General features: G+C 45.6%; 1 protein-coding gene across 2 annotated transcripts in view; it reads left to right on the top strand.

Annotated features, from left to right (window-relative positions):
- Positions 1-24,147, top strand: part of CREB5 (cAMP responsive element binding protein 5) — a 380,309-nt gene that overhangs the window by 244,594 nt on the left and 111,568 nt on the right. The window contains exon 1 of one of the 2 annotated variants that reach the window (XM_040965060.1): positions 10,892-11,103. The exons of the other annotated variant lie outside the window; for it this stretch is intronic. Coding sequence (XP_040820994.1) covers positions 11,057-11,103 — 47 coding nt within the window. The 5' untranslated portion in view covers positions 10,892-11,056. Of the gene's footprint in view, positions 1-10,891; positions 11,104-24,147 lie in introns of those variants that run through there. 2 annotated transcript variants of the gene reach the window in all.

Here is a 24,147-nt window from a genome sequence, read left to right as displayed (position 1 = left end):
TATTCTTTCCTTCCTCAAATGTTTTCAACCTTGTACTTAGAACCACTGAATTGTACACATAAGATGGTGAGTTTTACGCTGTGTATATTTGACCAAATCAATGTGCAGAAAGTTGCACAGTGGGCATTTGACACAGTGCTTCCGATCTCACTTGGAATGCGAATTGACTTTGCTCTACTTCGTGCTAATGCACAATCTTGGAGACAGTTGGGATGGCACAGGTACTGTGTCCCTGCTATTCATGTGAGAGACCCAGAAGTTGTTCCTGGCTTTAGCATAGCACAGACCTAGCTGTTGCAGGCATTTAGTGAGCAGGTGGATGTGGTGTTCAACAGGTGTCTGTTCTTTCACCCTCCCTCCCCTCTCTCTCCTTCTCTCCTTTCCATCTCTTTCTCTCTGACTTTCAAATAAATAGAAATGAATGAAAGTTCCAGCCAATCGAATGCAAGAATCACTTCTCAAAATAAAACACACATCTAGGACACTAGTGAGAACAACAGGTGTCAGGTGTCAAGCATTTGGGATCTGGTTAATAACCCTGTGTCCTTGGCCAAGCGGGGTGGCCTCTCTGACCTTAGCATCCTCCTTGGGATGAGCCTGAAGAGGATTACACAAGGTAACAAATTGCTTTGTGACTTGGATGAATCGTTAGCCTTGTGGCCAGAGTCTTTACTGCCTTTTATTCGCTTCTGAGAACAGATCCAGGATGTTACAGAGAACTGCAGGAAAAGTGTCCTGTTGGTAATGCATTTATTCGGTTACAAGAAACATCAGGGCATTTAATAATGCACTATGAAACAGGCTCTGACAAACTCTGCTGACAGAGACCGGCTGTGTTGACCCGGTTAACGGTCATGCCCAGGGCCCCTACACACAGGCTCAGCTTGCATGCTCAGGGCACCAGCTCTAGTCCCAAGAGCCCAAAGCGAAGATGGGGTGGAAGGAAACCACAGGTGTACAAAGTGTTGTCTTGGAAGCAAGAAAGAACAGTTTTAAAACACTTTGAGAGCACTTTGTACACCTTACATAGAAGACCTAACACCACCACTGTTTAGTCCGCTTTGATTTATCTTAGAACAATGGAAAGATTTTTCACAACGAGCCACAATTTAGCTTTTACCTTTTAGATGTTATTTAGGGTTTACAATTTGGAGTGGTGAATGTCTCAATTTCTCCATTCATTTTACCCAGGACTCCCTGGGTTTAACACAACACGAATCACACAACATCTAAAAGACCTTCCCACATTAAAACCTCTCCCCAGATACCTGTTAACTGTACAAGAAGTTGCTTCCTATTCTTCCATGAAAAGAGGCTCTCAGAACCTCCTGGGCAACCCCCACTCTCAGACTTGCCTAACCCCATCCTGAAGTAGAAATGCCATGGAAGTATTAAAATCACATACACACACGGGCAAAGCTCATCCATGTAAAGTGTGCTGTGGGTTTTCTTTTTCCACTTTCCTCCTTGCCTGAAGAAATAACAGAAGGTCTGCAGCAAACGCTCACCCATAATTCTAATGGGATCATTTTGGCTGTCTCAGAGGCGGTAATGAACAAAGCAGATCCCTTGCCAATGTGAAGTTTGTCTCACGCAAATAAAAGTGACATGTATTTATGTAGGTGTTAGAGCAATGTTTTAGCTTCCCCAAAGACAGTAATTATAAAAGGGAGCAGTGCCTTGTAGAACAGCAGTAGGTACCTCAAAGCAGTGTTTTAAAACTGTTCGTTCTTGTTTCCAAAGACGATCTTCAAATTTCCCACAGTACAAGTGATGTGGTTTTTTTTCCATGATATTTTCTTTCGTTATTATTTTTTTCTTTTCCCTTTGAAAGACAGAAGGACAGAGGAAGAGAGAGAGAGAGAGATCACATCTTATGTATCACTTCTAAAATACCTGCAATGCCTGGGGCTGAACTGGCTGAAGCTTGGAGCCAGGAGCTCTCATCAGCCCTCCCATCTGAGTGATAGGATCTCACACACCTGTCACTGCCTCCCAGGGGGCCCAGGAACCTGCCACTCAGACACTCCCAGACACACAATGTGGGCATCCCCAGCGATATTGGAATTACTGTGCCAAACGCCCGATGTTTTGAACCACAGGGAAATGGGATGGGGTGGGGTGGTTCTAGAAAGGTTAGAGTATCTCTATATCTTTTCCTCCACTGAGAGTGAGCTTTCATGTCATCTTTTCCCTGGGTGGGTCATCTCTGGGGCCTGGACACAGGCTTCCGAGACCCTCCTGAGCTCATCTGTTGTTCCCCCCTCTCTGGCCGATCCTGCTCTGCATACGTCCTACAGCCAGCATCCTGTATGAGTCAGTTTTGAGTCTGAGCCTTTGAGTCAACCCAGCAGTACCAGGGCCGGGTGGACGTGGGTAGGTCTGACCACCCTGCTGAGCTCAGAAGTTTCCACCCTTTGCCTTTCAGATGCCTCCCACCGTGTGGCTCCTAGGCGGCTTCTGTAGAACATGGCCCAAACAAAACTCTTGACCTTCTGTAAACTTCTAGAATAGCAGTTGTTTTCATCTCAGTGAGTGGCAGCAGCATGTATGCCCTAATGAGGTCAAAACCATGGGCATCCTCCTCCTCACTCCACTGTGCTATGGGTCCCCAGCACAGTCCCTCCTGGCTCTGTCCTCACCCTTATTTCAAGCCAAGAATTCTCCTCCAACACTTCTCATCTGGACCACTGCAAAAGTTGGGGTTTTTTTTGGGGGGGGAGAAGGGAGGTTATTTTCATTTTGGTTTTTTTTTTTTAAGATATATTTTTTTTCTGAAGCATCTACCCTGGCAAAATTATACTACCCTATGCAATTATGCATTGTGGATGCTGTTTCAACTTGGGACAGGAAGCATATAAATTCATGTACCTGAGACCTGTTCCAATTTAAGACAGGGAAGACTGGGTTTGCCTTGAATTCACCACCAAAAATATTTCCCCTACCAAATGGTAAATGAAATTTGCTGGCTATTGTGTGCTATTGTTTTCTGAAAACACACATCTTTAGATAGCTACGTCAAAACAGTCATGGAAAAGTGGAATTTTATGCTAAGCTTATTTTGGTGCACATAATGTTGAAATCATTTTTCATATTATATGTCATCTGAGATCATTTTGATGACTCTGTGTCATCCAGAGATTGGTGACATTGACAAGAATTCATGCTTCTACAGTCTGGCAATCTTGGATACTCTGTCTTATGAACACAGAGTTTCTCAGGGCAAAGTGAGGTGAAAAACTTAGCTGTCAGATGGAAGAGGCTTGAATGGTCCCAGGCTAGAAAGGTGGGAGGGAGACCAAAGAAATTCTCTGAGGCCTTCCTGGTTAGGTCAGAATCATCACTATCTTCTCTGCTTTGCCCTCTACCTCCGAGAAAGCCCCATGTTCTGTCTGTACACACATCCTTGCCTGTATCTGCAAGGGAATTATTATATTAGTGTTCATATTTTCCCAGACATTCGGCAAGATTTTTTGTTGTGTCTCTTCCCTGGGCTGGTGTGTGGTGTCTGTCTCTGCCGGTCTGTAACCCTATTAGTATGACACGGAGGTGGGAAAACAGAAGTATTGCAAGGAGGGTCATTGCAATGCAGACGCTGGATTCCCACGTAGCCGTGAAAGCAGCTATGGGTGACTCACAGGTGCTGATCCTCAGGCTCCTTCATCAGTCACTCTTGTCTTTGGGCCCATAGATAAATGGCACTTTGTCCTGTCAAGTACATGGTGCTGAACAAAATTAACAATGAAAGACTTTGGGAAAGTGCTTTTCACATCTTTTTGGGGGGCGTATAAGGAGAAAAGAGTCAAGGAGTTGGGAACTTTGTGGCATTCATCAGTATCCAGGCTCATGACCAGAGTTGATGGTCAAATTCAAGAACATAACCAGGATACACCAGAAGTGTGTTGGATTAGCACTGTGCACCAGACTCATCAGTCACCACCCTGCCCCTCCATGTGGCAACCTCTGCATGATTGTCTCGTTAAGAAACTATGAATATTACAAAAGAAACATCAAAAGAATTGATGGTCAACACAGAAGAGAGATAGCTTACACCAGGAGCAATAGATCAAAAACTCCTAGTCTTACCACAGGTCTTGGAGACTGCAATTCTATAGATTGTTCAGATGGTGGTTAGGTTCCTGTGAACATGTGTACTTTCTGTCCACCCCAGGTAGGCATTCCATTTGGGAAGAAAATGCTTCTATAACCAATATTTAAAGGTTTGATCTTCTTAGCACAGGACACTATATAATTTTTAATCTTAAGAACTAAAAGATATGGGGGGTGGCATTGCTACATAGCAAGTTCAGCTGCCACCTGCAATGTGAGTGCCAATCTAAATTCCACATGTTCCAGTTTTTAGCCAGCTCCCTGCTAGTGCACCTGGTAGGAAGACCCAAGTACTTGGAATCCTGCAACCCATGTGGGAGATTGGATAAAATTCCAGGCTCCTGGCTTCAGCCTGGTCCAGTTCCAACTGCTGCAGCCATTTGAATAGTGAATCAGTGAATGTACATCAATCTCTCTCTCTCGCTCGCTCTCTTTTTCTCTGCCTCTCATGCTGTCTGTAATTCTGCCCTTCAAATAAAAAGTATATGTTTAAAAATGAGGTGTAGAAAAATCACAGCTCCTTCAGATTCTAATCAGAAGGAAAATATCCATATGTTTGTATTATTTTTCCTGTACTTACTCACTTAAATTTCTGATTTATAAAATCTATGTGACCACAAAATGATTCCCTAGAATTCAATCTCTCTTGAGATGTGGTCTTTAGATCATAGGCATCAACATTTTTGGGAATATTAATTAAGGACAAATATTTTTGGATCAGGTGGTTGACCTACTGGTTAAAATACCAGTTAAGACATCTTTGCCCCATATTGGAATGCTTTACATGGGGTAACTACTCAGCTCCCCTCTTAGCACCAGCTTCCTGCTAATGCAGACCCTAAAAGGCAGTGTCGATGATGCACGTGGTTGAGTTGCTACCTCCTAAATGGGAGACCTGGATTAAATCCCCAGCTCCCAACTTTGGCCCTGACCTTGTCCGAGTGGTAGGTATCGTGGAAGTGTGGCATCTGATGAAAGTGTGCTTACACTTGCTCCCCTGCTGTGTCTTTCAAAAAATAAATAGATAACTAAGCATATGGAAACACATGCTGTCAGGTATCAGTTGACCTATACGTTGTCTGAGGCAAGAGAAAATCTGCATCATTGGCTCCCTCAGAAGGCCTCAGACACACCAAGGCTACAAACCCCTGAGCCAAAGACAGACCCATATTGGCTGGTCAGAGTCCCAGGTCTGAGAGCAGCCTTGAACGGTGCTAAGACTCACCTCTCTAAGTTCTCTCTCTGCATTTCTATGGAATGCAAAGATGATAGGCAGGCCCTGGGACTATTTGACAAAGTGTGTGCCTCTCTTCCTCCTTTCCCTTTGTAATGTCAGAGGCGTTCTCAGGATGAGAGATGATAAGTTTCAGATCTTGGATCACCATACCTGAAGAACACCATGTAAATTGTAGCATCTATCCTCCAGAAAGATACATATACAAATGCATTAGAAGGCGTTGCTCCAGTCATTCCCTTAAAGTGGAAAGGCATTTCAGAATAAGGTAGGATTAATGGTACCTTTCTCTCCAAGACTGTGGTGTAAACGGAGACACCATAGTTGTGTCCAGGCCCGAGAAGGGCAATAGAATGTGGAAGTGGGTTTGGAAAGCAAAATATTATGTCAGCAGTTTTCTCTTTCATTTTTTTTTCTCCCTTATCAAAACCAAATTTTTTTTTTAAACTCCGGGGTCCAGTTAATAAAAACATGGATAATTTCATTTGGAAGGCCCATGAGCTTCATGTTTGGGGTTTAAAAAGGAAAAAAATAGTCTTCCCTTTCCCTCCAGGCAAGAGTGTTGGAGGGTTAATCCCTCTGGCAGGTCCCCCCCTCTTAATAAATCAGTGCTGGTGAACTTCTCTGCTCAGTGGAAGGGAAGGTCAGTTATTAAAAACACACAAAGCCCCGCAGCTGAAGTCTTTGTGAAAAGCCACGAAACCACAAATACAATTCCTTCGTTTAAGCCTGCCTTTGTATTCCTAATACCCTCCAAACCTCATCAAGCTCATTCTGACTTTGGTTACTTGTTTCTTCCATTTAAAAATGTTTAACAATGAAAACAGCCAGCAGAGCATACTTGCAGGAACTGTTAACTCTGACAGGGGAGTACAGTATACAGGAGATATATGTAAATTTCTTGCAAATAACATAATGGACTGGGGCATTTGTGGATTTGGTTTCTGTGGGACTCCACAGCCAGTGCTCCTGTAGGCACCAATGGGTGACTGTAGCCTTTTTCTGGAAGGCCTTTATGTGTAGTTGCAAGGTATTACGGGGGGAGGAGAGGATGAGGGAAGTAGAGGACTAAAAAAGAAGATACCAGAATTATCTGAATTTATCCTCTATAAATGGATGGTGTTTTTCAGTGATTTTGAAATGTTCCATGAATGGTTTTTGAGGTTAAGAAGGAAATCCTGAAAAATAATGGTTCAGGTCCAGTTCTGGTAGTATTAGATTTTCTGTATCCAAGAGAGAGTACCAGGAACAGTGGCAGGATTCCTTAAGCACCTGTTCCATGGGAGGCAGGACCTGCTGGGCACTGGACAGGCAAAGAGGAGCCTTTGACTCAGGGAACTAATAACTGTTGCAAAAGACAGCATAGGCATGTTCCCTTCCTGGCTTGTTGCTGGCATACAGTCTGAGCAAGGATGACCTGGTTCTGCAGAGGCCTGAGCATTCCTATGCCAGCCTGGTAGCCAAGCAAGAAAATTGTGAAAAAGAACCAACCTGAGTTGATGGATGCATTCATTCATTCATTCACTTATTTGTCATTTAGCATCAGTTACCTTGCATATCCCGTGTTAAGTTTCAGAGATGTAACAGTCTACATGTTTCTCTGGTGTAGTCCAAGTTATAAACCACTCCCCACCAAGAACTCTAAGTAGGCTGAATCGATGGTATAGTTTTAGAGCTAATCAGAGAGTTCTAACTCCCTCATTGTGGCTGCTCTAAAGCTGCCCATGCTTCCATCATTAGAGCTTCATTCCTTTGTTAGAAGTGCATTCAATGCTACCACTTGTAAGTCCACTTTGACCCCAGGGTGATTTGGAGCTGGGGTTGGGCTAGAGATGTTACTGTATCTATGCACAAGAGAGGAGTAAACCAAAGAGAGGTGGCTCCGGCATTTCTCTCTGGGAGCCCCTGGAGTTGGCTTTAACAAGGCCAACCATCTGGGCTATCAGATCCTGCCTGCTTCCATGTGGTTTAGGATTCGCGCTGCACAGGGTCACGCAGACAGCCTGTCTGCCTCTGTCCACGATAAACACCCAGGACACCCAAGTTGAAGCGATTGCTGGCTGACACCGCGTGGGTGTGCGGTAGTCTGTGACCGGAAGGTTCGCTGGAAGCAATTTGCGAAGGGGGCCCAGAGAAAACCACCTGGATGCCTTGTTGTAAATGAAAAAAGGAAGAGATGCCACTTTTTTTTTCCTGAATAATTTTTAATGCTAGGTTTATGGCTGGGTCCATGTGATAGTCATTACGGCTTATTTAACTCTGAAATAATCTGGCCCTTCCAATTCCACTGAGACTGCGGGAATCACGGGTTAAATTCTAAAAACAGTGTCTGAAAGAAGATGATATGGTTTTCTTTGCAGAGAGTAAGTTCAAACCTAAGGGGTAGGGGGAGAAAGCTCTCTTGGAAAAGGGATCTTGTGTGTGCGGGGTGAGAGAGAGAGGGGGATTTGTGGTGAGTTCTATAACACGCTTGCAATGAGAAATTCAGCCAGGCACGCCATAAGTTCCCGCTCATTGCCTGCTGTGCCCCCCCACCCCCGTTCATAGTGTGCCTTCTCTGTTGGGTTGTTTTGGAGAAAGGCCAAGAATGTTTTGAACTTGGAGCTCAGATCTCAGAGGTCCCACTTCCCCAGAGCCGAACGTTTCATCAGGAGCTGGGAGTGTGTGAGTGAGTTACGGGGAACAGCTGTGCAGTGCCCGCCACCCTCTCCCTGAGGATGACGCGCTGTGCAAAAGAGGGTGTTGCAAGCATTCCTGAACAGACCAGCTCATCTGCTGGCCTGGCCTGCTGGCCAGGGGCTCACTGCTCCCCTGCTGGAGCTGCAGCATCTTAGGACTCCTAGCTCCAAATCCTGCCTCTGCTTCTGGGGAGCAGCTTAGATGCAGAAGGAAGTAATGGCTGAGGGCGGGAAGGTAGGCAGGCGAGCAGAGGACCCCACGGTAAAACAAGAGGGGAAGCTCTGCAGTCAGGGGAGAGGGGACCTGCTTGGGAAAGCAGGATATACTCTGTCATAGGAAGGGAAATGGGAAAGCAGCAGTTCTTTTCATGTGCCGAGGTACCCAAAAGCCACTGCAAACAAGCACATGTGTGCCTGGGTTGGAAAGTGGCAGGAGGGGATTCCAGAGCTCCAAAGGGAAATATCCAGACGCCTTTGAACTTGGATGTTGGGTTGTGCCCAGGCCAGCCCTCTGATGGACTTTCACTGGGGTGGCAATGTGTTCAGAAGGTTGGTGGCTTTTAGCGACATCACCCTCCCAGGGTACAATCACATTCTGTTTCCAACTATATGATCTTGTCTGGGTTCTAGAAGCTTAAACCCATGGGCCACATGACTCGTTGAGCAGAAGATAGCTGCTTGCCTCCTGGTCGCTCCTTCTCCTTGGCTGGAGCAGGGATACCAGCTGGGGGCCTGCCCAGTACTCCAAGCTGCCTGGTTGTCTCCTTTCTTGAGGGGACACCCAGAAAAACAACCCTGATTCTTCCCTGGAGTTTATGGGAAGATTATCACATGGGCACGTTGATATGCCTAAGAAAACAATGGGCAGAAAACGCTTAAATGTACAAATGTGATGTGGGTTTGCTGCAGGAGAGAGCAAAGGAAAAAAAAACAGAAGGCCTCTGCCCAACGCAGTGATGAACCATGTCTCTTAACAGAGGAGAAAGCCGTTTGTACCAAATCGTGTCAACCTGCCTGTTCCCATTGTGAAGGTTCAGAGGAGCTATGGGGCACGTTGCTTTATTTATTCCCTGCAATGGATGAAAAATTGATGGCTTTTGGTGAGGCAGACGTAAATGAGTTACACAGGCTGCTGACATGGTGGACCCAACTTTATAACAACCGCATTTGCCGCTGTCAGGCCACGGGGCTTTGGTGGCGCCAGCTGTAATTATAGACGATCACCTCTAATTCTGAGCTGCCTGCCTTGATAAAGGTGTCACAGTGAGCCACCGTCCAGCCTCAGTGTGAACCGAGGATGTCAAGCTAACAGACAGCCTGCTGGGGAATGCTGTTCCCCAAATCCATTCCCTATGGTCGTCCCAGCACTCCAGCCTTAACCACCTCCCACCCCCAAGGTGGGGAGGGTGTTAGGCTGACTGGGGTAAATTCTTTAGCACTTAACACTGGACACAGTGATCATCCTGGGAAGCTATGAGTTAAATTCCAAGGGATTCAGATCCACAACCCTGACCCCTTGCAGGCCACAGATACCAAAAATTGAGTTTCAAGTCCAAGTCCTCTCTGCTTAGTGATGGGCAGAGACGGATGTCCAGTGCACCTGCCTGATTGGCTAACCACAAAGGCAATGGATGAGGAGTGGGCAGTAGCTGCGCAGGCAAAAGCCGTGGGTATAGGTGGAAGAAAAAATTGCAATCCATTGCAGCTTCATGTTTTCCTTCTGCTTTTGTGGTCTTAAAAAAAAAAAGTCCGTCAAACTTCCTACTAAAAAAAAAAAAAGCTTTGTTGTTGTAGAAGGAGACATGAAGGTTGAGGAGAAATAGAAACTTAACAGGGCAGAAAAAACGAGCAGGGCTCTTGGAATCCTAGATGGTGTGAAGTGCTGAGTAGAGACTTGAGCTAGCAAGGGTGGAATTGAGCCACGAGAAGGGTTCCCTTGTCAGCTGCAAAGGAAAATACTGGACTCCCCCCAGCCCAGCTCAGCCTGGCTTTTCTGCCCCCATAATTACAAAAGAAACACACTGTTCACCCTGATCCACTGCCTGCCTGCCTGCGCTGGCTTGTCAGTGGGGTGCGGGGCTGCCCGGTCCGTCACTGACATTTGAGGGGGGGCGTGAGCTTTCCTGCACTCCTTCTTGGGATGGCTCACCTGATAGCCAGCGCACTGCACGCACGTGTCCACCAGGCTAGCCTCGCGCTCAAGGAGGTCCGTCCCCAGCACAAGCCAGCAGAGTGACTTTGACTTCCCAGTCACTGAGGGCTCCAAACATGTGTTTGCACCAGGAAGGGTTTTAGCCTGGCTGACAGGGAGGTCAGCTGAAAGAATACTCTGGAAGGATGGTAGAAGGCTGGCTGGCTAGAGCATGGGACAACAGAAAATGTCATCCAACTCCAGGAAAAAAAAAAAAGAAAAGTCCCCCAAGCCGCGGAAACCTTGTCACCTGTTGCTGCAGCAGAGGCGGCCAGGACTGGGACCCCAGGTTACTGGTCCTGCGTTTTCTTTGCATTTCCCAACATGATCTTCCTCGCCACTTCTCCATCTCTATACATACACCTCCCTCGTCACTTCCCCTTTCTCCAAACACAAAGGACGTGACTTTTTTTTATCAGAACCAGGGGACTCCACACTGCAGAACTTCAGGGTCCCCGTTGGAGGGCAAGAGATGGGGCCATCCGGAGCCCACACTGTTTCTCTCCCTGTTTACCCGTTTCTAAGGGCAATCGGACCGCGAAGGCTCCCCGAGCCTGGAACTCGGCCTGGGGCTGTTTTGGTTACATTGAAGTTTTTGCTTCAGTTCTGCCAGATTTAAATGGTGACTTCACCAGCACTGAGCTTAAAAAGGAGAAGGGGGAGGAGGGTGAGCCCGGGAGAAAGAAAGCAGCGAGGGGAGCCAGAGCGCCAGAGCTAGGCGCAAAAAAGAAGGGCCAGCGCATTACATCATCTCTTGGCCTGGAATCAAGTGGGAAGGATGTGACTCACTCAAGCTAGTTAAGCCTTGGCTCCAGTTCCACACACACTCATTCCAGAGCTCTCATGTTCTGCACCTCAGGAGGAAATTCAGCCCCAGTGATGTCCATGAGGTTTGTTTTTCACTTTATTTTCCTTTTCCCAATTTTAGGCACTTTTTGGCCCCTAACTGCTTTTCTGATCTTGCGCCTTCCTCCTCCTCCTCGCCCCCCACCCCCAGTCTCGCTTTTCTGCCAGCTTTGTTTGTCCTCTTCCTTCTCTTCTCTCGGCTCCTCTTCTCGCCCGAAGAGGCATCCGCTTTTCACTTTGATCAGAGTTTTTGTTGTAGCACGGAGACCTGAATGAGAGTAGAATGGAGGCCCCAGAGCTGGGCGAAAAAGAAGCCTGAGCACACCAAAGCCACAGGAGGAAAAAAAAAATAAAATAAAAGGGGGGCGGGGGGCGGCAGTGCCACCAATGAAAAGCGAAGCGAGAAAGCGCAAAGTTCGGCGAAGTTTCTTTGCCGTGGTGTGGCTCCTAATCAGAGGAGACAGGGAGAGAGTTAAAACGCAGGAACCAATCGCTTGAATGGTGATGTAATGCAAGAACCGCAGGGTGGTTAAGTAACGTGAGAGCCAGGGGGTCAGGGTTGCAAAGCATTTACCTGCTCTCCAGGGGTTTTCAGTTTATTATCAATTGCAGTGACTGTAACTGGCTTCAGACTGCAATCTCTAATTATTCACAGACGCCACCTTTTTATCTTTTATTATTAAAAGTAAAACTGTATTACAGTATTTTTTAGAAACCCACGATATTATTATCACAGCTGTGTATTATTTTCCAACAGGATTGTCAATCTCTCACTCTAGCTTTCTCAATGACTCAAACTGGTCGTCTCTTCGTAAGAGTTTAGAGGGAGTCGGTGAGAGTGGAGGGGAGCCTGTGAATTCTGAACGTTGGGAGAACTGTTTGCTGTAACCTGCTGCTGTAAGGAGTATGCGGTGGTGCGATTCTGTTGATCGTTCTGACTGTGCTGTAGGTTTTGAGATGATGTAGGATGGTTCTCAGACATGCGTGCAGTCTCCCAGCCGTTATTTCAGCTGAAGTTAACAGCCAGTGTGTTATTCTAACTTTCAGTTGCTCCACTTGCGATGAACTTGTTCTGATACTGTCTCTAAGGCTTTTTTGTATTTGCGAAAGAATTTTGAGATGACATCCTGCAATAACGAGGAGAGTCGATTGAAACTTTGGCACTGATTGGCCGTAGGAATAGCTAGCTAATACTGGGAGTCTAGAACGGACACGCTATATGAGAGAGAGGTAGAGGTGGTTGTATTCTTAATGCTATAAGGATCTTGGGGATGGAAAGAGAGCAGGAAAGACTAACGTTTATGTTCTGAAAATTGTTGGCACATTTCTGTGTGTTTTGCAAAGTAGACCAGAAAAGATGTAGTATTTGGATGTAGTGCCTGGTGGCGGTCTGTGAACCTGCAGGCTGGCTCGAACAGAGCCTGTCCCACACTCCCTGCCACAGCTTCTCCCCGGCTGTGATCTTGCAACTGGTTACCTACTGAGGCATGGGGTACAGACCAAAAAGGTGTTTGTTTAATGCACATTTGGTAGCTAATGAATCATGACTTTTCTCCTCTTTTCTTCCGACAGGGTTGGAAAGGGGAGTGGAAGGGCAAATAACCATTTTTTTTTTTTTTTTAGAAAGCAGCATGAAGTGTAGGAGAGTGGGGACAAACCTGAATGGGAATTCTCCCCTTGAGCTTGAACAAGTGACCAAAGCATCTGGGCTTGAAGATGAGAGAAGGGCTTACAGGTTCCTTTCCTGAAAGTGGAACCCAGATAACCCTAACGTCTCTTCCAGCTTCAAAATTCCATGTCTCTGTCCATCATCTATTAAAAAAAATTGCTAAAATATGATTGGCATACAATTTAAATTGCTGTTGAATTGGTGCTAAAGAAGAAATGAGTGGTTGGTGAGGAGCAGGGCACCTTTTTCCATGTTGCAGGCTGTTTTGTTCTTTTACTTTCTGACAGGGAGCTTAGTTTTCAAATACTTGAGGGGAGAACTCCTATGAGAAATGATTGTCTAGGTGCATCTGTCCAAAGAGTGGCGGAAAAGATCAGCTAGAAGTGACTTGCACAAGCAACATTCCCAACAGTATGTCATGCCCTTGAAATGCATAGGACAGTGCTGGGAGCACTGGAGAAGTGTATGCTCAGGTGGGCTGTGGGGTTCCTGGAATGGGTTTATTCTCCCCCAAAGACTTCATGGTAACTTGATAGACTTCCATAATGGGAACATACGCTCTCATTTTTAAATGAGGTTAGACGATAAAATCTTCAGCAATCATGAAAGGCAAACTGTATGCACTTATTAAAAAGATAATTTTCCCGGACAGTACGTCCATTCTTTAGCCAAGCTTTCACAGCCCTATTAAAATGTATATGAATCTGAAGCAGAAATTGGGCCTACCAGGCAGTTAAGATGCTGTTAGGAGGCCAACATCCCAAGTCTGAATGTCTGAGTTCCCTCTCTGAGTCTGGCCCTGACTTTTGGCTTAACTCCCTGCCAGTAGAGTCTGAGAAGTCACAAGTGAGAGCCCACATCAATGGATTCCTGCCAGTCATCTGGGAAATCTGCATTGAGTTTCTAGCTCCTGGCTTTGGTGCCAGTCCAGCTTTGGTCTTTGTGGGCATGTAGGGAAGTAAACCAATGAGTATGCATTCTCTCTCTCTCTGCCTCTCACAAATGGATGATGGATGAAAATAGATGAATCCAGGGTAAAGACTTCATTGTATAAAATAAGCATCTAGTATTTATGGAACTAGCTTAATTGTAGATAAGGAAGGCCAATGTCCATACCCATCTATGGGGAAACATTACTCAGACCTGACCCAAAACCAATGGTGAAGGTTGTTGGTGACCTTGTGTGGCATGCTGACACCTCTTCAGGAGGAAAGAGGGCACAATTTTATCTTTTTAGGAAATCACCATTTATGTGGTTGATTCTGCATAGTTCACCCACAATCAGAGATGCTCTGCTTGTAAGTGACACTTGGACAAGGCCAGGAGTGCTGAGCTAGCTGTGCCCAGCCCATGCCAGCTAAAGTATTAATAATTGCTTTGTTCATCACAGTACCCTGGCAATCCATTTGGGTGAAAATCATTAATCGCACTGTTTGGTGACTGTTAGTTGGAGAATCTCATTTGGCATTGTTGTCGTTTTTTCGTTGAAATACTTGTTGTGATAATTGTTTGCATGCAGTTGAAAGAAGGAATATGGAGACATCCTGTGTGGCCTTCACACAGTTACCCACAATGGGGGTATATTGTCAAACTCTAGTATATCATCATGCCCAGCTTATGGGCATTGATCATATCCAGCTTTCTTGGTCTTTTCTGTACTAACCTTCATGTTTGTATTTTAATGGGTATGAAAACTCAGGGTAAGACTCACCCATGTTCACACGTTCTAGTCCAATTCCTTCTAGCTCCTACCACCACCGGCAGGTTCACCATCACCATGGTAACTTGAGGGAAGGCAGGGCCTCATGGCTCTACCTGTAGATGAAAGGCACCAACAACTCCTTGACCGTGTTTTGCCTTCATTTGGGCCATGGCCTGATGACAAGTTTGCCTTCCCTAGCTGACCCAGGGGCCATGCTTGAGCATGACAGCAGGTTGAGGAAGAGGCTTGGCTTTGCTGGCACTGATGGTAGAAGGGACACAGATCTCTCCCCTCTGCCACCAGGCTTACAATTAGTGCACACTGGCAACTGCCATGTCGGAGTGTGGGTGTAGTCAGTGCTCACCTTCCCTTCTTTCTCTGTGCCTCCCTGGTTGGACACATCTTTGGTTTGACGGAAGGAGATGACGCCAAGGAGGAAGCAAGGGCACACTGAACCAAGAAGCATCATGGCATGTACTAGAAAGAGCACTGCTTCGGGATCAAAAAGGCCCAGGTTACAGCTACATGACTTAGTCCTGGTTAAGGTACACTGCCACTCTTTGGATATATGCACCTAGACAGTCATTTCTCATGGAAGTTCTCTCCCCAAGTCATATTTAAAACCTAAGCTCCCTATCAGAAAGTAAAAGAACAAAACAGCTTCTCTGTACCATAGGATCTTTCTTCTTTATAAAGTAAGGATCACCAAACCTACCTTGTAAAGTTGTTACAGTGAAGATCATGTGCAAAGATTCCTGGCACACAGCAGGACTGCAAAAAAGAGGTCCCAGCTACAGCTTGCTGCCAGTGACGATGCCAGTACAGGCTTCTCCAGGTTTCATTCGCTGTTGCAGGTGCAGCCCATGGAACTCCATCTTCCACATCTTGTTGCCAGGTCTGTTCTTTCACCTGCCTCTCTGCTGTGTCCTCCTTTTTATTCACGGCAGTCAAACAAGCACGAGATCCTATCAGGTACTAGAAACAGAACAGAGAACGGAGTATTCTGATGTAAATAAAGTGAGGACTGCCACCAATAGAATGTACCGGAGGAGGGTGAGTTACAGCACAAAGTGGCTTAGAAAAGGGACTCTGGAATCCCATTCCTGCTTGACTGTGGCTTTGTGAATGGGAAAATGAAGTGAGGTGGAGGTGAGGAATTTAGTCATGAGAGCTGGATTCTATTTCTGGCTTGTCTAAAAATGAAAATAGCCTGTGAGTGTATGATGTGTTTCCTTAACTGGATGAGGTTAGCTTTTAAATGTGCAGCCTCCCCTTCACAAATCTTTTCCAGTGGTAAGAATCATGTTTCAGAGACTAATGATAAGGGCAGCCCCCCACCCTCAGGGAACAGGTGGAAAAGACTTAGCATGGCAGCCTCAGTGGAACTACATGACATCAGCGTGTTTTCAGAAGCACCTTCAGGGGATATGCTGGCTCTTTGAGTCGGTGCTAGTAGTGGGCCCTGGGCTATGGGGAGCTGGACATACAAAATCTTCTGGGAATCTTAGCTACCAGTGATCAGGGAGCCCAGGGCAACTTCAAGAGGAAGCAATGTGGACACTTAGGGATGAGACTTATCATGTGTCTGGCAGAAAGGAAGTTAGGCCAGTCTAGAGCTGAGCTTCAAACAAAGAAGCATCAGTGAATTGAAGTCTTAGCTGGTTTTTTCTGCCCTCTTCTTCTTCCCACAAGCACCTGACCCTCAAAGGGGGATCCTTTTGCACTGGATGGTAGGAAGATGTGCTTGCAAGGTCTTGGGAGGGCAGTTATGAGTAGGGAGAGGAAGCAGGCCAAAGTGAGAAGACAAAAGGGCATGTTGGCCAGAATAACAAAAAGCCTGTGACCTGAGTTTCAGAGTATGATTTTAAGCGTACTGTGGTAGTCTGATGCAAATGAATGCTGAAATATTGGGTGCATGAGTTTTTGCTGCACAAATAGAAATTGCTTGACACCTCACACCCTTAAGAACTGCAGTTGACTTGTGTCCAAAGTCCACAATATAGTACACAAACACTTTGTAACAAGGTCATACATCTTTTCTTCCCAGACATACCTGGGCAGGAGAGGGCTCTTTGAGTGATTGATGCAAGCGCACTGTACCCAAGAAGATTTAATAACTAGTTTGCTATCATTATGGATACTGGGTGCTATCATTATGAATAAGGTTATAGAAGAGCCAAGACCCACTCAACTATTCACAAAATCGTCTTATCTTTCCAAGTGATAACCAGCATTGCAATCTACCTTTTAACACCTAGAACAAGCACTAGGTGCAACACCTAGAACACCTAGAACAAGCACTAATATGACTCCAGGGGAATACCAGGGTATCCATGAATGCATGGACTCAGTCACTCATCTTCAGAGGGAAAAGGACCAAGAGGCTGTGTTGTACAATCTGGAATGCCTACCCTGAGTTACGGTGTGTTAGGAGTCCATAACTTTGTAGGTTTTTTGTTTGTTTGTTTTTTCTTATGGTTAAAAAGCAAAGATCGTTGAAGCCTTGAAATCCTGCGGGGCTGGCCCCAGGCTGTTGACAAGGCACAGAGGCCAGCTGACCTTCATATGCAGCCTGCTGGACTAGGTTGCCCACTTGGCTATGTCCCTTTACTCTCAAGAAAGGTCTACAAAATGAGGGGTTTTGTTTGTTTGTTTGTTTTTGCAAAGGTAGAGTCTCAATGGTCTGTGTACCCACTGTGAGTGTGCTGTGTATGTCGTTTTTACAGTCAGGCAGATATGGCCCAAATGCCAGCACTAGCTTTGCTGTTTTTGAGCCTTGTGATTTGGGGGAGAAATATCAGCTGAAACTTCCTGGGCCCCAGGTATTTCATTTATGAAATGCAGTCCAGGAGATAATGACTGCAGTGTGCTTAGCAGAGCGAGAGTTCGTTAAGTTAGTTCTTACTATCATTTAATCATGAAACCAGTTGATACTTTAGGGATCTGAATAATATTTTTTGACATCAGAAATGTAGAACAAAAAACTACCATTTAGCTGTGGTGTTTTTGTGTAAAGATAAGCTGGTGCAGGTGTAGCCATGAGCAGGTGAAGGGAAAAATCAGACTCCTGGCTGTGCCCTATTCCACCATCTCTTCATTGGGCGATTAATGAGGTTGCAAAACCTCACTTCAGTATATCTAGGCACTAGAAAGAGCTGGCTCTTTTTTTCCCATCCCTCAGAGTTAAGTAATAGATTTTTTTTTTAATGCATAAAAGTATTTTTTCTTTTGCATCGCCCTTATCTTGACCACCTTATTTGTTGCAATGCTTCAGTCAACTCAGCAACACTGTGAGTAAAGGGCTGATCCCATTTAATTCCTCTGGAATTAATCATAATAGCCGCAATTATAATAAACCCATTTAGTATAAATGTGGATGTAAATTGCTCTCGTGTTGCATTTTTGCCTTTAGTTTTGCTGTCACTGACATCCGCCCTAATACAGGTTATGTGATGGCCTCCCTCCAGCCAATTTTCTTTCTCAATTCAGATCTTGCCTTAGCTTAGTACACAGCTGCTTTCTACCATTTCCTTCCTCTAAGCACAAAGCGGAAGCCCCAGTGCACATATCACAGAGGACCACATTGGTTTCGATTCACTCTCACCATCCAGAACTTCCTTAGCAGCAGAACTATGACCTCCCGATTCTCAATACATCGATGAAGTGGGGCCTTTGAGGCTAACTGGCCCAACCAAGGTGACCAATTAATATATATGAAGTCCCAGTATTTGCAAAGAGGATTATTCAGGACCAGAAAGCCCTACAGCTGGGGACTAGGACCAAGCCAAGGCTGTGACAAGTGCACTTCCATCCAGCCAGGCCAGTGAACTTCTAGTGCTGAGAACATCATCCTTTTGTTCTACTTGTCATCCTTCTTTAAAGGGCTCCTGCATATAGTGAAGGTGAGAAGGATGCAGACAAAGACTGAGATGGGAGAAGCACAGATGAGACATGTGCAGGTGCCCCAGGTTAGCCACATTCCCAGAAGCTGGAGGGCATTCAGGCACCTGCTGCACAGACTCCACCCTGAGCAAGAGAAGGGGTCTGGTCAGGGGGTGGAGCCTGTTGCCCTGAGTGTAGGAGTTGTGGCTATGAATGAGAGGAAGTAATCATCCCTTAGTCAGGCTCTGTGCTCCTACCATCATCCTCTTTCCGTCCTCTCCCTGCCAGAGCTCTGGCTGCACTGAGCCCAGAGCTGGAAGCTGCCCCTTGGCCAGCACCCACCCACCTACAGGATGTGACCTCTGGGCTCTGAATGGCACTGCTTCCTCCCTCTTCCTCCCCACAGAGGGAACAGTTTTAGTCCCTGATTGCCAACCAGCCCACTCTGTACTTGAATCGCAACCTTGTCACTTCATGACAATTGTGGAAACCGCGTGCAAAAGGGAAATTCAGTGTTGTTCTCCTGACTTTGCATCCTTTCCCACAAAGAACTCTGGGTGCCCCTGACCTGGGCCAGTGCAAGGGAGTGGCCTTGTTCATGATGCTTTATTCTGAGACTCTTCACTGCTAGCCAGCCCAATTAATCTTCCTGCAGTCATTCCCAGGTACAAAAGAATCCAGTGGCACAGGGGTCTCCGAAGGTGTGGCCTCAGAAGGATGTTTCTAACTAATTAATGATTGTTGAATGCTTGCGAAATGCACTTAGGAATTGTGCTGGTGCTGCAGCTGAGCAGTGCAGGGAATGCAAATGGGAAATCATTCTTGCTGTGTGTCAGTCATGGTGAGCTGACTTTGATCCCTTCTTAGCTGTTGATCTGCCCTTCCTTTTTGCTCCCCCTGCTACCAAGCCGTGTCTTAAGCCACCTCTGGTGAAGCAGACCACATTTTTGTAGGATTTCCTGCATGAAATGAGAAAGGCCACAACGAGTATTTCTGACATGTGATTTTTTTTCAAGTTTTCAAGTTTTTGGGAGATAGAATATTGGGGGGCAGGAGAAGGGCCGGAATAGAGAAAAAAGGAAGGGAAGGAGAGAGAAAGAGAGAGCACTTTCCTCTGCTGATTCACTTCCCAAATGCCCACAACAACCAGAGTAGGGCTAGGCTGAAGCCAGGAGCCAGGAATTGCACTTGCATTTCCCATGTGGGTGACAGCAACTCAAAATATATAGGCCATGCTCTGCTGCCTCCTGGGCAGTAGTAGGGAACTGGATTGGAAATGGAGGAGCAGATTCTCAAACTACACTCTGATGGTGGATGTAATCACGCCAAGTAACTGCTTACCTTCTATGCCACAGCTCATGCCCTTGCCATGTGGTATTCAGTACAGCAAATTGAGGTGTGCCATTGGCTGAGCCATCAGTAAACAAAATAAGGTTTTCTGTATGGTAAAGTCATTTGGGGAACTTTTAAAAAATTTTCAGCTATCTTTGATTTTATTTAAAAGGAAGAGGGACTGATGAACAGAGAACTCATTGGCTTGTACCCTAAATAACTGCAGCAGCCAAGGCTGGGCTGGGCCACACTAGGACCCTACCATGTGGTCTGGACATCCCACAGGAGCAGCAGGGACCCACGTACTTGGACCATCCTCTGCTGTGTCCTAGGGTGTATCTTAACAGGATACTGTGTTGGAAGTGGAGGAACTCTGATAGGAGGTACTGGCATCCCAAGTAACATCCTAACTTCTGTGTCAGATGCCTGCTCCTTGAAACTTTCATGAGAAACATTTCATGTCACCACCCACTGTACTCAGCTGTGGCTGTTTCTATGTGTATGTGCAGTTGATCAGTATTCATGGATTTTAATCCAGCTGTGGATTACAAACATCCAGAAAATGATTGTCCTGAAGAATTTTTTCTTAAGGTTTTGTTTTTATATATTTGAAAGGCAGAGTTCCAGACACAAATGGAAAGACAGATATTTTCTATCCACAGATATTTCTATCCATTATCCATATGATCTTTCCTCATGGCCAGGGCTGGATCACATAAAGCCAGGAGCCAGAAGCTGGTCTCCTACACAGGTTCAGGAACCTCAGGACTTGGGCTATCTTTTGTTTCTTTCCCCAAGTGCATTAACAGGGAGCTGAATGAGAAGTGAAGCAGCCAAGACTCAACAGGTGCCCATAAGGGATGCTGGCATTGCAGGGCTGGGCAACTTTACTCTCTATGCCCCAGCCCCAGCCCCTGTACTGTATTGTCATAGGTCTTTGGTTTTTTTTTTTTTTTGTATTTTCTAAGCACCCCAGGATTGCATAGCATTTACCTTGTATTTGGTGTGATGCATAACCCAGAGATGGTTTAAGATATGCGGCAAGATGTCGGCAAGTCATATGTAAATGCTGTGCTTGCATTTCTCTAACTGGAATGAGCATTCAGGGATTTTTATTTTTCTCAGAGAAGTCCAAGATCCCATCCCACTCAGGTACCTGCAACCTTTGACTTAGAAATTCTACTGGATCAAAAAATTTGTAAATTTCCTCTAGTTCTGGTTATTCAGTGATAACTTATTGGGTAACAGGTTTGTCTCATGAAATGCAGTAGGTTTCCCTTCCATTGAGTCGAAGCTGGGAAACTCCATTGCACACCTCCAGATTCCAGGGGAATTTTTGCTCTGGGATGAGAGAGTGCTTTTCTGCTTCAGAATTGTCATTCGCTGTGTGTCGTTAGGGACAGACTTCTTCAGGGACAGTGGGTTTGAAAGTCTTTGGAAGCTGTGGGACTGACAGGTGAGGACATTGGCTTGTGCCTTTGTGCCTGTGGGTCTGCCGCCTTCTTAGCTACCTCAATCCAGCAGGTTCTTGATTTGTAAGGCAGCTCCCATCATTTGGCTTACAGCTGCTCAATTAAGGTTTTCTAGTTCTCAGAAAGAAAGGCTTGTCAGGCTTAAAAAGGGAGAAGACTTCTCGAGCAGTAAATGGCTCTTACAAAACGCCATTTTGATGAGTTAAGTGTAAATGAATCAGAAACATACGGATTAAATTTCCCTTGAAAGACACACTCATTTAAAATTTTCAGAGGGGGGAAAGTACTTGCCAAGATGGATTTCAGGTTTGCGCCAAACCTCAAAATGTTTGAAAAATGGTTTCAAACATTTTTATGGAATTTAAGATGCTACAGAGTTTCCCTGTCCCGGGACATAATAGTGAAACTCTTTGAGGACAACTGTGTGACAAGTGAAAAAAAGCCTGGGGGCCTCAGCTATTTTCCCAGCTCTCCTTTGATGAAACCCTGCATTTAAAAGGCTAAGAGAACTCATTGACAAACTAAAGTTTTTAGCAAGGCAATTACCCCAAAATAACCCCACATCTCAAAAGGACTTGAACTTCCACCCTCTCCCCTCCCCCTACTCCTTACTTCCCAATGTTGGTTATACCATTTTCTAAGTGGAGTAACACGCTATGGAAGTACAGTATCTGATGCATTCTATTCACTGGTATCGAGAGCAATTTGCCTATTCTAGTCATTAGTGCCAGCTTGCTTGGAGAACAGGGGAAAACCCCAGTGAAGGCACATCTGAGGGGAAGACCCACTGACGCCTGACCACGTTTGTAGTGGAGGACTGTGTTACGCGAGATGGCAGCAGGGCTCAGGGTAGGTTTGCCAAGATGCTAGGCCTGGTCTCTGTCCCTTGAGTTCTGTTCTGGCTTCTCTATGTGATCAGCTGTATGATGACGTCTCCACGCCTTGGAATTCTTACTGGCTAGAGGAAACAATATAGTAAAGATCTATTGGGCTCATTATCCAATGAACATTGTGCATCGTGTATATGAAGTGCCTCCAATTATTTTTTACTAGGATATTCCTGACAAAAGCAGGTTGGCACTCTTACAGCCTCATTTTTCATAGGCAAAAGCAGTGAAGGAGAAAGGTTGGAACTGTGAGTGAGTGAGTGGAGTTGGCCTGGGCCATTTGTTCTGTACAGCTCACCGGGGTTGTATCCTTGTTTCTTTTCTGCGCTGAAGCCGAGATGACCAAGGTTTGTTTCCTTCCTTCCTTGCTTCCTTCCTTTCCCTTGCTTCCTTTCTTTTCCTTTTCAAAGAAAGAGTGCATTCAATGACTGCCAGTATCGGTTTGGAAACTTGGGAACAACAATGTCTTTTATCCAAAGGTTTCAAGTCACTGTAGTTTTTTTTTTAATTGGTATCCTTAAACTTTTTAAAATTCTATGCTAGAAGCCATGGAAGGAAATATTATCTTGTTTGGGCTGCGTCTTTCTCTCTAGTAGCCGACATTAATCTGTTTCCAGGGAAATACCCAAAAGGGAGAGTAGAAGTCACATTCAACTCAGCCAGCTGCTTGCTGTGCTGCCAGTGGGGGAAAATAGCACAGAATAGTGACTGTGTGGCTATAGTCACCCGCCTACACCATCTTCCTCTTGTCCATATTCATTGAGCTCAAAATAAGAAATGGACGAAAACTAGAAAGGCTAGGCAGAAAAATTGGCTGTGCTACTCTTGTGACTTGGAAAAAGGCTCCAGAATCAGATGTTAGCCCAAATTCTGGCTCCAGTTGTACCTTTTCCAACGCCACTAAGGATGTAACAGTAGGGCCCAAAGGGGCCCCCTAGAGCCTGAAAAACACACGGGTCTTGTACAGGAGTTCCCAGTTCTGCCCTCCCACCTAAGCATGGTCTCTCCTTTTATCTCTTTGCCTTTGAATCCCTGCAGCACCAAGCTTGCACAGTACCATCTCCACTGGTTCTTTTTAACCTGCACCTCAATCACCTGCTTAAACAACTGGAAAACCAGATGCAAACATTCTAAGTGGTTAGTGGTTCCCAGTTTAGCATCTATGGCTGGTCAACCTGAATGACATGGGATCTGTCAGATAGCTGCCATTTCTGTAGAGGGTTGGTTCCATCCAGGGAGTCTCTTTCAACTCAGGTTAAGCTGTGAATGGTGGTCGTTATTGAATACCTTCTCACCCTTTGCAGACAGACTGTAACAAATTGCCTTACCCTCAGAGTTAATTAAGCTTGGAATCCCTATCACCAAGTTCCACCCCCACACTCAACACACACACACACACACACACACACACACACACACACACACACACACACACACACACACACGTACGTGTGTGTGCACCACTCAGATACCTGTGCAGGTGCAGTGGGTGCAAGTGCTAATTTCTTGTCTTTCCTGGAACACTTTCTATACTTCCCATGGCTCCTGTTCTAGGACTTCTCAGGATATCAGGTGTCACTCCAGGGAGCTGTCTCCCACTGCAACCTAAGTTGACTGCCATACCTTGTCAATTTCCCTTGAGAGATGATAAATTTCCTAAGAACACAGATAGTCTTTTTTTTTTTTAAGCCAGGCTCCCAGCACAGTTCCTAGAACAGCAGAAGCTGAGTCAATGTTTTAAATTAAAAACTTAAAAAATGATTTTTTTGTTGTGTATATGTTGGATTTCATTTTTTTTATTGAAGTCACATACACAAAATAATTAGTGGGATCCAGACTACCCCCTCTGCAGGTTCTCTGGGGTCACAGTCTTTGCAGAAAACAGGAGAGTCAAGTGCATGGAAGTTTGTGCTCCCATGATGAGCTTCCTACTTGAGCCCAGCTTTCTCCAACAACCTATGTTTATCTCAGTGCCCTTAATTGGTAAAAATAATGGCTTAAAGCAAAATGAGTGCATCACACAGCAGGTGATACTTTTGACTGGGGCCTGAGTTTCTCAGCTGTTCACTTGCTGCCTTGTATATGGGTACCTGCATGGATGCTGGCCGTCTGAGTCATCTGACTTTGGAGTTTTCACTGTTTTT

This window comes from Ochotona curzoniae, unplaced genomic scaffold (genome assembly GCF_017591425.1).
Source record: "Ochotona curzoniae isolate NIBS_2020 unplaced genomic scaffold, NIBS_Ocur_1.0 scaffold_3835, whole genome shotgun sequence".
NCBI classification, from domain to species: Eukaryota; Metazoa; Chordata; class Mammalia; order Lagomorpha; family Ochotonidae; genus Ochotona; species Ochotona curzoniae.
Note: the sequence above shows the minus strand (reverse complement) of the source record. Positions and strands in the feature narration are given on the sequence as shown.